At 41.8% G+C, this 17,113-nt stretch overlaps 2 protein-coding genes across 4 annotated transcripts in view; both read right to left on the bottom strand.

Annotated features, from left to right (window-relative positions):
- The window catches only part of rasgrf2b (Ras protein-specific guanine nucleotide-releasing factor 2b), a 76,907-nt gene extending 75,393 nt beyond the window's left edge, over positions 1-1,514 (bottom strand). For 2 of the 3 annotated variants that reach the window (XM_072664382.1, XM_072664384.1), the window contains exon 1: positions 812-1,514. In XM_072664382.1, coding sequence (XP_072520483.1) covers positions 812-1,087 — 276 coding nt within the window. In that variant the 5' untranslated portion in view covers positions 1,088-1,514. The remainder of the gene's footprint in view (positions 1-811) is intronic. The other variant, XM_072664383.1, reaches the window with a different exon arrangement.
- A 4,295-nt stretch (positions 1,515-5,809) lies between these two features.
- The window catches only part of msh3 (mutS homolog 3 (E. coli)), a 65,365-nt gene continuing 54,061 nt past the window's right edge, over positions 5,810-17,113 (bottom strand). Inside the window, exons 22-24 of the mRNA XM_072664835.1 lie at positions 10,753-10,879; positions 8,510-8,678; positions 5,810-6,204 (exon numbers count right to left, since the gene is read on the bottom strand). Coding sequence (XP_072520936.1) covers positions 6,123-6,204; positions 8,510-8,678; positions 10,753-10,879 — 378 coding nt within the window. The 3' untranslated portion in view covers positions 5,810-6,122. The remainder of the gene's footprint in view (positions 6,205-8,509; positions 8,679-10,752; positions 10,880-17,113) is intronic.

Below are 17,113 nucleotides of genomic sequence, written 5' to 3'. Positions count from 1 at the left end.
TTCCTCTTGTAGATGGTTTGCTATATGGTGCTATACAAGTTAAAAAAAAAAACCTTTACTGCACTATGTGGAACCTCCTTTTTCACCCCTTAAGAATGTAGTGATATACTCAACAATTGCTATTAGAACCCAGTTGGAGGTTCTGCAACCAGCTACACCCTACGCCAACAGGGACCACTTTTAGAACCATTTTTGGTGCTACACCTTTTAAAAGATGGTCTACATAAAGAACCTTATATAAGGGCTTTTCCATGTATTGGAAGAAGCATGCAATCAAGCAAAGGATCATTCAAGCATTCAGATGGTTCTTCGACGTGTCATGGTTCTGTACAGTTGGCAGTTTTCAAAAAGGGATCATTTCAGGGGTCTTTTAATAGAAGATCCCCTTATAGACCCTCCCCTGGTGCAGGTATCTCTGACACTTCTGATCTGTCAATTTCCTTGCTTTGGCTAAATGCCAAAAAGTGGAAGCCGGTTAAAAAGCTTATTAAGAAAAAGTTTTAGGAAAGTAAGAAGGTTCTAGAGTCAACTCAGGGGCAGCTGAGGGGCATTCGCGTAAAAAAACGCAGCAAAATGACTAGACAGTGCCTCAAGATCATCCAATAGGGAACCACGGGCACTCCTGCCAGTAAGTCCTTACTTTTGGCTCAAGTTATCCGCGTAAACACCCCCCCTCTGTGAAATAACCCCGGGGACGCATGGCTAGAGAGGGTGGGGGGGTCACTTATTCCAGCATCCCTCATCTCGTCCAGGTACAGTTGCTAATTTAAAGAGCTCGCCGCTCCAAACCGCACGCTTTGCGCTCACTCACCAGCTTGTCCAGGGTCTCCTTGCTGCCGGTGGACACCTTAGGCGCGGGGACGCGCTCGCATGTGCAGCCCTCGAGCAGGTAGATGCCCGAGGGGCGCGCGCTCTGCTCCGTGTCGAAGTAGAAGAGCACGTTCTGGTAGAGGGCGAAGTACTTGTCGTGCCAGCGGCTGTTCTCCGTCGTCTTCTTGCTGAGGAAGCCGCGCTTGGTTCCCTCTTTGCGCGCCACCACGGACAGGTACAGAGCGTGGCCCTCATTGTAGCGAACGCTCTTCTGCATTTTCCCTTTCTCCGGTCACTCCCGGGGAGGTAAAGGGGGGGAGTGGAGGGCGCGCGCAGCTTTCAGCCGTTCACCATCACCCTCCTCTCTCTCTCTCGCTCGCTCTCTCTCCGGCGTGTGCGCGTGTGAGAGAAACCAGCGAACGACGAGATGCTACGGCAGAAGCAGCAGGAGTGAGGCGCACGGAGGAGTTGGCGAGTTGAGGGGGAACCGTCGCGCGCAACTCAACTCATCCTCGGAACTTCACGAGCGACTTATCCAAAAGAGTTCACCGTCCAGTCCATTTTGGCGCAGAGTGAAACTTTCTGAACTCCGCCTCAGAAGTGAAACGCGCGTCTGTTTCCCTGCGAGTCTGAACACACGGACAGACGGTGAAAGGGAATCACGGTTGCAGATGAGCTGTAAGCGGATTTGACAGCGTCTTAAAGACACAGCGCCCCTTTTTCCAGCGCGCAGGGCGCTTTGCACGCGCCTGGATTACGTTTAGTATTGCGCACGCGCGGTGCAGCGTCTTTAACTCAGTAGGCGGAGCGAAGCGCTCGGACCTTTGGTCTTTATTACTCTGTAAATGCAGCTGAAAAAGTACTCTACTTACCTAAAAGTGGAGACAACCCTCTATTTAGTGCATCAAGCTACACAGACTGCATTTATTGAGTATCCTAAATTGTTTAGTTTTTTTTATTTTTATGTAGGAACAGTCAAAAAATGCTCATATGCAATTTATCAAGCCTACTCCCAGACAGTACTGAAATACTGAATACCGCCCTGATAAATAACCCAACTCTGTGTGTATGTGTGGGTTGAGTGTAGGAATGGGGCTGACCCTGCAAAAGGACAGCTCAAAACTTCCAGGTAGGTATCCTCTGTGTAATTTATTCGTGTCCACATCATTAAAAAATACAACAAAAAAACTGTACATAAAGAAAATAAACATATTAAAATTAAATCAATACACCAGGACATTAGATAACTCTTCCCTGGTCAACCTATACTGCAGTCCCTTATCCCTTTTGATCCTATAGCCCCACCCCTAATCATTTCTCACATTTTTAACACAGTTCAGTGAAAGTGGCATCTTGGTGAAGGGCAGGACTTTTGACCTCTTCAACTGGTAAGCTAGCTGGTTAACCAGCTCTTCACCTGGATAGCATTTGCATGACAGCTTGGTGTTGTAGGTCATACTGGTGATGCTGGTCAAGAGCTAAGCTGGTCCACCAGCTAAACCAGTTTGAGCAGCTTGAGCTGGCCAAGCTGTTTCCTTCAGCAGGGTTTCCTGTGTTTTGCCGTTAGCCAACCAAAGGGATGGTCACGCCATTATGTGCAGGTGTGCAGGTGTGTTCCTACAAGTAGGCCAACACACCTGCACATAATTCTAACCATCACGCTTTAACACTAGTAAATAACAACATCACCCAGAGCTGTGGGCAGCCAACTCCAGCGCCCGGGGAGCAGAGAGGGTAAAGGGCCTTGCTCAAGGGCCCAACAGTGGCAGCTTGCCGAGCCCGGGAATCGAACCCACAACCCTGTTATTGATATCCCGGCGCTCTAACCGCTGAGCCACCACTGCCCCTTACATAGCCTAAGTGGTCTATGTGTATATAGTTGTGAGAAAATGCCTAAGGCTTAAATCTTGTGACCCATGGTTCCGATCACCACCACTGCAGAGGAAATCAGTACTTTTCTCCATGATCCATTTCACACTAAACCTGAATGACTCAATATGTTTACATATCACATTTGAATTCTGGCAGGAGTGTGACAAATCAATGGAACTTGCCCTCAAACATACAAGTGCATTCAAACATTCAACAGCACACACAGCTTGTTTATCTCCATAAAATACAGCAAATAGCAGTGGCCCTGCCTTCTCTGGAGTTATGGAGCTTTATCCAGTATCTTTAGGATGAGATGAAGCAGTGTTTGTGATCCAGAACTAATTATCAACACCTACACCAGACCTCAGTAATTTTAGTGGCCAAATACAATGAAATCCCCACAACGTTTCAACATCTAGTGTGAAACCTTATTGGAAGAGTAATAAGGTTTTTGTAATTAATTTTATTTAAAGGTGTAATAACTGCAACTGTCCTTCAGGTACACGCTAGTGTATCTAATGTCAAACACATTTAATAAAGAAGACCAAAAACAGACAACAAAATACACACAGGAACAGAACAATTATAATATGGTGTGAAATGCAGAACCAGTAAATGAGGTTATGAAATCAACCAAAGAAAACTGAAAGATATGAGATTTAAAAAAAATGGAAAAAGATATACAGGCACACAGGAAGACTGTTTCATAGCTCTGGGCTTGCAACCTTTATTGCCCAATCAGCTAATTTAGAGGAAGGCACCATAGGAGCCACATGTGCAAGGGACCAGTGTATACAACATACTCTATATGGACGAAAGTATTGGGACACCTGCTCATCCATTGTTTCTTCTGAAATCAAGGGTATTAAACTAGAGTTCATCTAATGTTTAACTAGAGGTGTATAAAACCACCCAGCATTAAGCTGTGAAGTAGTTGAACTGTGTTCTGTGGAACAATGGTGCTCCATCCAGTACCTTTGGGAGGAGCCGGGGAGTTGGGGATGAGGTGGGGAGTGGTCATTCTGCATTATAGCACCACTAGTGCTTCTGTCACTGAACACAATCAAATCTTTACAGCAATGCTTCAAATTCTAGTAGAAAACCCTTCTTTCCTGTACAGTAGAGACAGTTACTCCAACAAAAGCAGGACAAATTCTTTCTTAAAAACTTTTTGAAGAAACAGTGAATGAGTAGGTGTCCCAATACATTTGTCCAGATAGTATACTTACTATTTACACACTAAATAATTTAGTGTGTAATAATTTAGCACAAATAATTTTATAAATATAGTATATTACACCTTTAACATTCAGAATGATTCCTTTCTCTTACACGGTTATTGTGCTGGAGGTACAGTGTTTTTTTGACCGTGCCGTTATCTTCCTTGTTATCAGTGCGATGTGGAAAAAGTGCAGGACTTCATTAAAAACTCAAGATGGTATCATACTGCACAATGAACCCAATATCTCACAGAAACCGTTCAGAGGCTGGGATTCAGCATCATGTGCAATGATCATAATCAGAACATTTCTCAGCCTTTTGCCAAATTCCACTCCACATTCACCTGACATCAGAGCTGACGTCTGAAAATGTGCTGTAAACGAGTGGAAATGTGAAACAATAAATGGAACAGGAAAAGCAGAGGTGTTAGATCAGACAGAAGTGTGGGATAATGGAGCGCCTGCACTTATTAGCACTTACATCTGCTTGTTTTTTGAGCCCAGCTGTATTTTTGTCCCCCCCACCCCACCCCCACCCCCCCACACACACACACACACACACACACACTTTCCAAGTCACCTTGCTTCAACACTTTCCTTGCCCGTCTGTCTTTTAGCATGCTGGGCTTAGCAACAAAGAGGAGAAAAACACCTGTGGAAAACAGTGTAGAGAGTACGGATTGTGTTCCATTTTGCACATTTTTCATTGAGTGTTTATAAAAAAAAGAAAAATGCACATTTGAATTAGGTGTTAAGTACCGCAGACAAACCTTCCTGAAAGAAATGGTGCAGGCTGAGTAGAGTAGTGAAGAACCGCTGCATGCTTCATGTCCTCAGTCCATCTGTTTACACTTTCCAGAGGAGTCATTATAATTCACCTCAGCTCCCACCTTGAGCCAAGCCAACAGCATAATATTAAAGGCGTTGGGAGATTCCATATGTTCAAACAGTATTAGGAAATCTAAGCCAATCAGTTGCCATCATTTCAGTCCAAGCTTCAGAAATGGAACTAGGAGCAATTGGCTCTTTCCTGGCAGTTCCCAATATGTTAATATCGTGAAGGTGTGTTTAAGCTTGCTTTCTTTAAAAACAGGTTCTCTCATTTTCACCAGTCCAGCACAACACAGAACAGACTTGGTTAAAATCTAGAAGGTCTTGACCTTGATGTAGTTTGGAAAGGTTTCCAAATATATTGCTCACTCTTCGGTCCAAAAAGCCCATGAAGACCACGTCTGATCTGAATTCGGTGGCTTTGTGAGGTCACATTACAAACAGCATCTCCACCTATTCAGACTACAGCTGTTTAGACCCGCCCATTGACGTTAAAGTTATAACACTCTTATTGGATGAGCCATGAAGAGACTGCTAGTTTTACACTGTTTCTTACACGCAGCACTACATTACAAACATTCTTGGTACATAATGGGTTCTGTTACACCGAACTGGTCATGGTGCCAATAAGTTCATGTTTATCTGCTCCAGAGAGTCTCAACAGGGACTATTTGAACATCTGCATTCATTAGAAGGGACATAGAGTGTACCTTCCTACAGGTTTCACCTCACCTCTCACCTCATTTAGCAAGAAGTTTAAATAATTTTATTCAAGCATGTTTGCAGTCCTTTATAAGTTGTACAGTTCAATGAAATTGTTCCCCTTGCGTATCACAGCAGGGTGTTCTCCAGGACCCGGGTTGGGAACCACTGACTTAGTAGATGGAAGTCTCAGTCACAACTCTGTGACCAATAACCCAGAATTCTAACCGCCAAGCCTCCACTGCCCCTAGTAGCTGGATCAGGTGTGGTCGATGAGCGTTGGAGCTAAAGTCTACAGGATGGTAGGTTACCTCTGCTCTACATCTTTCAGAAAAGAAGTAAAAATAAATAAATAAATCAGACCCACAACAGTATACAAAGGAGCATTTCTGATTTAATGATTTAAACATCGTTCTGTACATCATTCAGAACTTCTACACACATTATTTTTTGTGTACGCACTATTTTCCTGCACAGCTAATACTGAATGCACTGGCTCTACAAATTAGCACCTTGATAATCCCACAAGAGAAAACAGACGGCCTTATGAATGCTTATGGTCTAATGACAAAAAAGAAAAAAGGGTGGAGATGTTAATGGGATTCATAGTAGCAGCTCATAACTGTGAGGAGAGCGGAGATTAGCACAAACTGCAGTTTTTTTTTCACTAGCTTAGCACTCCCCTCATTAAAGGTTTAACTTTTTCCATTCGAGCAGTGCTCCCCCGTTAGTGATTTTCCAAGCTTCGCAGAGACGTCGCACAGTATTCCTAGAGAAAGACAGAGAAACGGACCAGTTTACTTTTTCCTCAGTGTTTAGCAGCGGGTTACTGGGCCTCATTCACCATTATCCTCCAAAGAACTTTCCTAAATCTGTTTTTGAGAAAAGTCCATGTCAGATTCATGAAACTGCACAAGTGTTTGCGACTTACAATAATAGATTCCATTGTCCTGTAAATTGAACAAAATAAGAGAAGTATGAGTCGTGAAAACTGTTAGTGGGTTTTCTTCATGTGTCTGTTAACATCATAGGGCAAAAGGTATGGGCAAGAACTATGAAACAGAGGGGTAGGCAATTAAACTGGAAAACAACATGGACTGCTCTAGAGAGTCCTATTCTATCGGCAATTCTTCTCTACAGGGACTAGACAAGCTGTGTGTGTATGTGTATTTTCACATCTGTCTCAGCAATGGATGCAACTTAAAGTAGCTGAATACATTTATTAGAATGGGAGTCCACAAACATTTGATATAGTGATATAGTGTAGATCAGCCTTAAAGGCACAGTAACAAAAACAGCCTGTTTATTGTAAGAAATCATGTAAAGGACCATGTAAAATGAATTACGATTATAATTCATTATAATTCTGAATTCATTTCTGGCACATAAACCCACAAAAATAGCCCACTAATGAACTGTTGGTGAATGAGGCCCAATGTACAGAACTGCTATTTATGGAATGCTAATTTAATTATTATAATTATGATTATATTGGTTGACAAACATTTGATCATTGATTCTTAGTCCCGTCGTTCATGCCTAGAGCTGTTTAACTCTTGCTAATCTGAGTGCTTTGATGTCAACCAAGATAAATATTGTCTCTAATGGGAAGTGCATGCAACAGGTCCAACTGGCCTGCACAAATAGTAAATGATAAGGATCTATGGAAAGCAGTCTGCACTGCTTGTTGCTGCAGCAGGAACACATTTGCTTCAGCACTGACGTTATGATTTAGCACTTCACAGCAATGACCCAATTTGCATTTAGACAATTCAATGGCTCCGAGATAACAGATATTACAACCCTGGCAGATATGATAGTCGAAAGCAGCTGTGTGATATTAATAAAAAAGCAAACAGAGCTCCCACTCTGATGCACACCGATGCACATGCCTCATGCAGGTCCAAACACAGTGTGTGTACGGCATTAGAAATGACGGAAATTTCAAAATTATTTTCTTTAAAGCAAGTCAGAGACCTCTGAGTGTTCTACCTCTAGTGATCTGCTCCGTTCACAGGAACGCTATATGCACTACAGACCACTGAATCAGTCAACCAACAGCAAAGTTCAAGCGAAAGCACATTCATACATCGCAAATTAACACCCATTCTGTTCTCTGCTTCAGTCAAGGACTGCAGAACTTTCTAATAGATGTTCTGATAGATATGGCCAGGCATCAGCAGCTCAATTCAATAACTAATTTAAGTTAGGTTTTTTTTACAGTCCTAAAAATAAAAGCACCAAGAAGTTTTTAAAGCGATCCCACTTCTGGTTTCCCTCCATATTGCTTAAAACTCCACTTTTAATCAATTATTGTTGTGTGAGGTCACAAAAACCAAGGCATTTACCTATGTATGTCTATCCAGCCTACAGCTGAACAGAGATAATTTACATATGCTATATGGACAAAAGTATTGGGACACTTACTCATTCATTGTTATTAAGAAAAAGTTTCTTTATAAATCATCCGTTAATACATATTTTTTTATCTCTCTCTACTGTCCAGGGAAGGCATTCTAATACATTTTGGAGAACTGCTGTGAGGATCGAATTGTATTCACTGACAAGAGCATTAGAGGTCAGGATGTTGGACGATCACCACCCCACCTCATCCCAAACGTATTGGATGTAGCCCCATCATTTCAGTGAACACAGTGATTCCACTGCACCACAGCTCAATATTGGAGGGCTCTATGTCTTTATACACTTCTGTTTCAGCAATAAGTGCAACTTAATGTAGCGTTCATTAGAAGGAGTGTCCACAAACATTAGGACATGTAGTGTATATCAGTCTTAAAAGGACCAGTAACACAAAGACGTTTAATTCTAAAGTATAAAAAGGTTGAAAAATGATCTTCTTAAAAAAAGCCACAGTATACCAGACACTGTAAAAGAACAGGAATGTTTGTGTAGGATAGGTTAAGCTTTTCTATAGTGAAACTTATTTGGTCGTAGCTAGGGAAAAAAAAAGGAAGGAAGAAAAAAATGGGTCGAGCTGTGGCCCATAGATTTAGTTTGTTGTATATACAGAGCTTTAGAAAGCTGTGCAAGTGCACACAGCCCACGTACTGTACCTGCGGCTATTGACGATGGCCTCCAGCTCTTTGGATTTGAGCGCAGCAGTCCTGAGGATGCTCTCTGGGATGTTGGCTAACCGTGCCACATTCAGCCCGTAGCTCCGGCCCGCTGCTCCCTCCGTCAGCTGATACAGGAAAGTGATGAACTCTGGCTGCACCTCCTCCTCTGTATGGAAAAAGAGAGAGAGATGAACGAGTATTATAAAATCGCTTCAGAGGTAAGAACTACTCTTCTTTTATCTTTAAAAAAGTATATTTTCCCTTTGTTTTAAACTTTTTTTGTAATGTTTTTTATCTGAAGTGTCTCCATCTGTACCACATTTTACACCGAAATGTTTGCATCCTTGTTTTGCAAAATGTTTGCATGTCCTTGCTGTCATGCCAAAAATTCATAATACCAAAATGACAGGAGAAGGAAAAAGCCTTATTGCCTTTTAATGGAAGTTATTTTGGAGAATTTCTATTGGTCCATTCACCATGACATTCTGACACAATGTAAAGAACTGTAGAGAAGTACTGCCAATACTCTTGGACTCTCTGGAGCAGATAAACATAGCTATTGGCACCATGCCTAATGCCAGGCATGAGCTAAATGGGTATGAAGCCCCTCAGCACTGAGCTGTGGAGCAGTGGAACTCTGGAATGGTGGTGCTCCATCCTGTACTTTTGGGTTAAGTTGGGAAGTTGGGGATAAGGTGGGGTTGGTGATCATCCAACATCCTGGCCTCACTAATGCTCTTGTGGCTGAATGCTTGTAAATCTAGTAGTGCAGGATGAACGCTTTAACACCCTGGATTTTAAAAGACGACTGGTGCTTTTAAATAACGTTAAAAAAAAGAAAAAAAAAGAAAAACCCAGATAAATGTAAAATGTTATAAATAAATGTTTTTTTAACAACAGTGATGACATCATGGTTCATCTCAGTTCTTCTCATACACGACTGAAATTCTAAATATGTACTAATTCTCATGCTTTTCTGTTTGATAAAACACCTAAATTGATAAAACACCTAAATGCCCTAAATGCCTTAGACTGAGGTAGCTAAATGTTCTTTAGCCTTTATATAAACTAAGCACCCTCTAAAGGAACCTCAAACCATCACGCCAATTGCTTTGTGACCAACTAAAGCACCTCAGAACCTTAAGGCTACTTTAGAACTGAGCCTACTGTTGACTGGTGGATATGCACACTGTTCACCGGATGAGAAGAACGCTTATTATGCAGCAGACTTAAGGCCATGCATAAATCACCCATGCTGGCTGTGCTTTTGGAAGTCTCAGCCCCAGGATTGCCATTCAAATGATGTTTTCAATTGTAAATTCAATCTGTTCCACTCAACCACTTTAATTTCAAAATCAGCGAGAGTACTTTCTGCTTTCATATTTTCATACTGCAACAAACACTGCAGATCTGACGTAGTGATAAGAGTTTAAATTTGTGTAGGCTCTGAATCAAAAGCCATGGTCAATTCATTTTGCATGTCACAAGATTTACACACACTAGTTTCCCCTAATATAGGTTCACTTTTTATGAAATGTCAGGATTTGAAGATGTCCCATTAAACACCATTTGATAAAATGTTGTGCCCTTTATTATACTGTGTGAACATGAAATGACAAATGGGCCAAAAGAAATCTTATGCACAAAATCAATTTGTTGGCGAGCGAGCATATTTCTTGTTTGTTGAGTCAATGTCAACTAAGAGCGGCACAAAGGAAAAAAAAGTTAAATTGAAGTAAGTGTGGAACCTTTTAGATTCTCTATTAATTTAGATTTTTAGATTCGCTTTGTGCCATCACGTGACACAACGAACCAAGAGCAGTTCAACTGGCAATAGGATGAACCACACCCTCACCATCACCCAGCAAGATGCTATCCAATACTTCTCCTTCAATCACACTTAGCTGTCTAATTTAACTTGCAGGCTGGCGGTGTAACAGATCACAAAACTCACGGTTTGGACTGGATCACGTTTTTTTGAGTCACAGATCAGATCACAACAGCAAAAAAGAAAAAAGAAGCCTGAAAGAAGCATAGCACAGCCAGCCTTTCACCTTTGTGACCGTTTGTCTCCATGTTAGTAAAAAAACGTGTCCTTCCTCACCCCTAGCGCTTCCCAGGGACATGACAGGTATTACTGTTAACCCTGGTGGGTGTTCTAATTGAATTCTATTAAACAGGCAGGAGGATGTAGTATTAGGAGGCTTGCCCAATGACTGATGATGTGTGGACATATGTACCATCAACTGCAGTCTCTGGCTCATTGAGCAGGAAGGCCATGTGGTAGTTTCCAACATGTTGTGGATACAGCTTCTCCAGCTCACACAGAGGAGGGTAGTGGGTCACAAACAGGGTCAGACACTTCACCTGCAAAACATTCATAAACACAGGAGTAGTGAGCAAGCAGCTGTTTGATCAACAGTAAAATTCAGCAACAAGCGTTAGCACTCGCATGCTTTGTGAATGAAAGGCTATCATCTACCTAACGAAGCAGCAAGGCTAGCCTAAAGTCTACAGAGCATAATAAGCAGTATTTAGTATCCTAGAGGGGGGAAGGAGTGTGATGGATAAAAGCAGTTTACTGTCTGGAGTACTTTATTTGGTTATTTCACGTCTCATCTTCTTGGGAGCTGTCTGCTGGGTAAACCTGCTTTGCAAAGAGCAAACTGACACTTCCTCCTCATCTATTAAATTGATGGGCACAATCAGCCTCCTGGCAGACTGTGTGTGTGTGTGTGTGTGTGTGTGTGTGTGTGTGTGTGTGTGTGTGTGTGTGTGTGTGTGTGTGTGTGTGCGCGCATGTCTGGTTCGCTCCAGAGAGGAATTTGTTGGTCTCTGATGTTACTGAAGTGTTAAAGTGTTTGTTTTTGGGTCGGACTGAGGTGACTGCTGAGCCAGTGTGTGAACAGGAGAAGCACTGAGGGAGTATCACGGAGCTGCAGCACCAGGATCCAGACAGCCCCAAGCATTAAGTCTGAATTTTACTAACCAAAAGTATTCGTTTGAAGATTACAGCATAAGTCCAGTTTTGAGCTGTGTAGAGTATGAAAGCACAAGTTCACCCAAAAACCAGCGGTGCCACAAAGATTAGAGATCCACTGTAGTATGCAGTCCTTGACACCTGGGCACAGGTAAGCTTTTTGGAAGTAGAGCTGGGTAATATCGTCTATACTGGTTGCAAAAACGTTTATATACATATACACTAAGGATGCACTGATATTTTGTGGGCTGACACAGATATCCAATATTGTTTATTATACATAAGCTATATGGACAAAAATGTTGGGACCCTGACCCTTTCATTGGTATTTTTTTTAAATAAAAAAATACAAAAACAGGGTTCGAAGTCACTGTCTCTACTGTCCATGGAATACTTCTACTATATTTTGGAGCACTGCTGTGAGGATTTGCTTTGTTGCATTCAGCAACAAGAGCATCAGTGAGGTCAGGATGTTGGATGATGACAACCCCACCTCATCCCCAACTCACCCCAAAAAAAGGGTGGGGCACCATCATTCCAAAATAACACAATTCCACTGCTCCTCAGTTTAATGCTGGGGGTCTTTATACGCCTCTAGCCTACGTCTGGCGTTATGCATGGTGTTAACAGGTTCCTGTATATGTGCTCCAGAGAGTCCTATTCTACAGGCAATACTTCTCTATGGGGACTAGACAGAGAAGTTGTCTTATTATGGCTTAATCCCAATTAACACCAGTTCTCCTCCTCATTCTCTTCATTCGGGGACACACATCTCAGATCAGTTCGATCCAGATAACAGAGGAGTGGCTTTGCCAGCCAAGAGCCGGCCAGCTCTGCTTCCTGCACACAAGCGGAGAGCTTTGCTATGGCAACCGGCCTTTTCTCCTGCAGCCAGAATGCAGCAAATGCTCAGCAGAAGAACGCGTCCGGTGCGCAGCGCTGCATTGAGGAGCGTTACACAACAAGCGTATTTACATTCTCAGATACGGCACAGGTGAACGGACAAGAGCGGGCTTGGCCTTGTTGCCATGCCAACCTGCAGACACACACACACACACACACTCACACACTCACACACTCACACTTAATCTGAAAATGGTTCTCTGGTCCAAAACTGCATGTAAATGACCAGGAACAGAGCAGTGATGACATATAGCAGTCCAAAGGGCTTTTTTTAGTTGTCGTTCAGTTTAATCACTGCAAAACAGCATTAAGCAGTCAATTTATCAGTATAGCTAATATTTCTCACTATACAAGTGCTGACGATTATTCAACAATTTATAGACATTTTCACTTAAAAAGAGCATATCTCACTGTTTATCTGTTTTTCTGGTTTCATCTTCATAAAGTGAGTGTATTGAATGGGTAGCACATTTTAAACACCACTTCAATCTAGCATTTGTCTACTACATCAGTGAGACGTTATAGTTTTTATTAACTAAAAGTCTATTACAATCTCTCTAATTCTGTTTTATTCTTTTAACCATCTGGTTATGTAATATAAAATAACATATCTGAGTGTGAGAGCATCTTTGTTCTTCACTTGTCAACAATGAAAGTAAAATTGCAGGTATGTCACCTATGCACCGTCTATGCGGCCTGGAAGGAGTAAACGGTCACAAAACACATGCAGGCTAATCATACCCTTCACACACATACACACAAAGGCAGCAGGTGGTAGAGCATCACTCTGTGCCTGACTGAAGCGGCTTATGGTTAGCCTACAGAGCAGGGAAAGGTAAGGAAAGAGAAAAACAGAAGAAGACACAGTAAGAGAAACCCCAGGGCGTTATCCCAGCTGTGTGTGTGTGTATATATATGTGTGTGTGTATATATGTGTGTGTGTGTGTGTGTGTGTGTGTGTGTGTGTGTGTGTGTGTTTGGTATACAAGTTCACAAATGCACAGATTTATAAATGCTGCTGCCGTCTGCAGTATGAGTGTAAAGCCGAGATTCAGTAAAGGAGGGAGGAAGAAAGGAAAAGGACAGATAGATAGATAGATATACAGATAGACTGGTAGATAGATAGACCGACCGACCGACCGAGAGAAGCATACAACACAGCATGAGAGCGAGTAAGAGTGAGAGAGTAGGAGTAAGAGCGTGTAGGAGAGAGATAAAGATAGTAAGAGTGCAGAAGATAGAAGGGAAAAGACAAAATGAATGAGAGCGCGAGAGCAAGACAGTGAGAATGCAGGAGAGAGAAAGGTAAAGACAGAGAGAGGGTGAGAGCAAGAAGGAGCAAGAGAGAAAGAGCGCACACGAAAGATAGTGAGAGTGCAGAAGAGAGAAAGCTGAGGACAGAACATGACTGAGCGCGAGTGAGAAAGTGAGTAAGAGTGAGAGCGTGCAGGAGAGAGTTAGAGATAGTAAGAGCGCAGGAGAGAGAGAAAGGTAAAGACAAAGAGATATTGCGAGAGAGCGAGTGAGGGCACAAGAGATAAAGATAGTAAGAGCTCAGGAGAGAGAAAAGGTAAAGACAGCAAAAGAAAGCATGAGAGAGTGAGGGAGAGTACAAAAGAGTGAGAGAGAGAGCATGCAGGACAGAGATAGAGATAGTAAGGGTGCAGGAGAGAGAAAGGTAAAGACAGCATAAGAAAGCATGAGAGAGCGAGGGAGAGTACTAGAGACTGAGAGAGTGTGCAGGAGAGATAAAGAAAGTGAGAGTGCAGGAGAAAGGTAAAATACACAGATAGAGATAGAGAAAGAACGTGAGAGCAAGAGAGCTTGCACAAGTGAGATAAAGATACTGTAAATGCAAGAGAGAAAGGTAAAGAGAGCGAGTGAGAGCAAGAGAGTGTGATGGAGAATGTGCATGAGAGAGATAAAGATAGAGAGAGCACAGGAGAGAGCAAGAGAGAGAGCACATGCAGCTGAGCCTTTTCAGCAAACACGCGCAACAGTGTGCAATACCCAGAGGAAGCTGCCAAAACAGCAGCGCTTCACCTCCAGCGACTCCTGCCCTCCCCCTGCATCCACGGTCATTACTGTACCCCTGCTTAATCAGCACTTATACTTGTGATTGTAGTGAGTGCATATTTGATGCTGTTAAATTCACACATCAAGCAGTCAGATGAGACTGAAACCTACCATCCCTGGGTGAAAATTTGATTTACATTTTTTTGGCCTCCTATCAACTCCAGAAATAGCTCATGCCTGTTCTGTCCACGTCATTATTTATCCTCAGACAAAGCCTGCTGACAAACTGCTCGTCAATTTGTATTCAAAGAGACAGCACACACTGTGCTTGAGACAGAGAGGGAGACTGCGTATCTAAGCTACAGGTGTATCCCCCTGCATGACTGCGAGAGTGAGTTCCCGTGTCCATGAGATCCGACTCCTGGGAGACTTAGATATGCCCTGCAGCAGAGCAAATAAAGAAAAAACAACACCACGACAGACCAGCGGCCGTGAGCTGCACGTTATTTTGGCAGCTGATATATTATTCGCTAATCAACAATAAAATGCGATTATTGTCACTGGTCTGCAATTGTACACACGTACAATGATGAAGGTGTAGTCTCTAGGATGAATAGTATAATGGATAACTTTTACATGACATAGCGTGAATCTGGCAAAACGTCATGACAAACGCCAATAGAAACGCTTAAAAAATGACCTGGAATACTTTTTACAATGCCTTCCGGTAAAGTTGCCATTTTACAAATACAAGAATGTTCTCAGACAGTGCAGATATGTAAATGATCTCAGTTCTGATTGCCATGTATTGTGGCTGTTAAAAAAAATAAATAAAAAAAGACTGAAACACTCCTTATAACACAGCCTTTCTGTCAGATCTAACCAGCCTGGCCATTCTCTCCCTCTCTTCACAGGAGTGTCAGCTGAACTGCCACACACTCAATGTTAGATAGAAGAACTACAGAAGAACCATTTTTGGTTCCATAAAGAACCATTTGTTGCATGTAAATAACCATTTTAAAGTCTTAAAGAAGTGAAGGTTCTTACTTACTTACTCACACACTCACATCTCCATATTTTTAAGAGTGCATGAGTACAGGGGCTCAGAGAAAAGGAAGTTAATGTCCCATAACACAACTTGCTTCCACTGCAGTAACATGGAAGAGAATATTACATGAGGTTTTGCCCCAAAGGCCAAACCAAGATTATCACTTATAGAGATAGATTGCACTTTGAAGCTCTTAATAATCCCATATTAGAGTAGTCATAAATATTAATGAAAAGGTGAAATACTGCCTTTGTTCAAAGGCATACACAGAATCCTCATCCATTATATGCACCCTTCAGAGGAATGATTTCCCCAATTGTATTTTCTTAAAAATCAACCTCAAAGCTCCTAGATATCCTTTAAGCTCTTTAAACGTTCAGCAAACGGCTTCACAACAGTGCGATTTTTAAAACGGGGATGATGCTAACCAGTGTTATGATCACAGACAGGCTTTCACACTTAATCAGTAGGAAAATGAACAGATTTTAAAAGGCACAAAATAGTCAGAGCTACTCCCTTCTGGAGTGGTTCTACACATGATTCTCTAAAACAAAGTTAAAAAAAATTATCCTCAAAAAATGAACACCTCAGTCCATTCGTCATAAAAAATGTTCACAATGTAAAAGGACAGAGAGAGATAGATTTCATAGAGAAAAAGAGGTTATATAATTATTCGCATAGCCAAGATGTATCCACTGCTGCAATACAGTTTTTATACATGCCTTCTACCTAAACATTCAAGTCAAGTGAAGTTTGTTAGATGACACCTCAAGGAGTTGAAGGATTCAGCTGCTTCTCAGCATCCATTACAACTTGATGCCTTTTTCTAATCTCAGGACATGGAGGTCAAAGTTATTTCATAACCAGCCAACAATTGTCCTTATAGGCAAGTTCTGTCACTCTACAGCCATGTTTGAAAATAATTATATATGTTTGTAGTAATTTTCAGCACAAGACCAGGCTCCCAACTCTATAAAAGAGGAGAGACCAAAATATTTGAAACTGAAGCTCAAATGACCATTTTAAAAACATGTTAAATCACTGATAAAATCTGTCAAAAACCTCATGAATAGTTTGCAACGTTTGGTTTAATAATGCACAAAAATGTATGATTTTTGGCAGATCTCAACCATCATGGGGGCTTCCCCCACCAGCATGACAAGCGTGCTAAAAGTGTAACCAGCAAGCTGACTGCCTCTCTTTGTTGAAAAGCGAGACTTCATCTGTCTTAACATCCTTTAACATCTCTAGCACACTAACTCGATACTTTGACAGTTCTATGGCTCTATCCATACCACAAAAGTATCTGCAGTTATCTTGGACTGTGTACAGGGCTCAACAGGTACTCTAACCAATGGCCACTTAGCCAGCCCTGGTGTTGTTACTGTTAAATAGCAATAAGCATTTTGTTGTTGAACTACTTTTTTGGCAGAGGGAACGGACAGTATTAATCTTTAAAAAAAAGATGATGGCTTCTGTGATTTATGTTGCTTCTTTATTTTGTAAAAATTGTTGAATTAATACCACCATTAACCTTCAGTCCTTTTTTTTTTTCTTGCTCGAGTCTCTACTATGATTATATTAGTCACATTATATAATGATTATATCAGCACACCTGGGCAGAACAACAGTCTTGGTGGCACGGTGACCCTTT

The sequence above is a fragment of the Salminus brasiliensis genome, chromosome 20 (genome assembly GCF_030463535.1).
Source record: "Salminus brasiliensis chromosome 20, fSalBra1.hap2, whole genome shotgun sequence".
Taxonomy (NCBI): Eukaryota; Metazoa; Chordata; class Actinopteri; order Characiformes; family Bryconidae; genus Salminus; species Salminus brasiliensis.
Note: the sequence above shows the minus strand (reverse complement) of the source record. Positions and strands in the feature narration are given on the sequence as shown.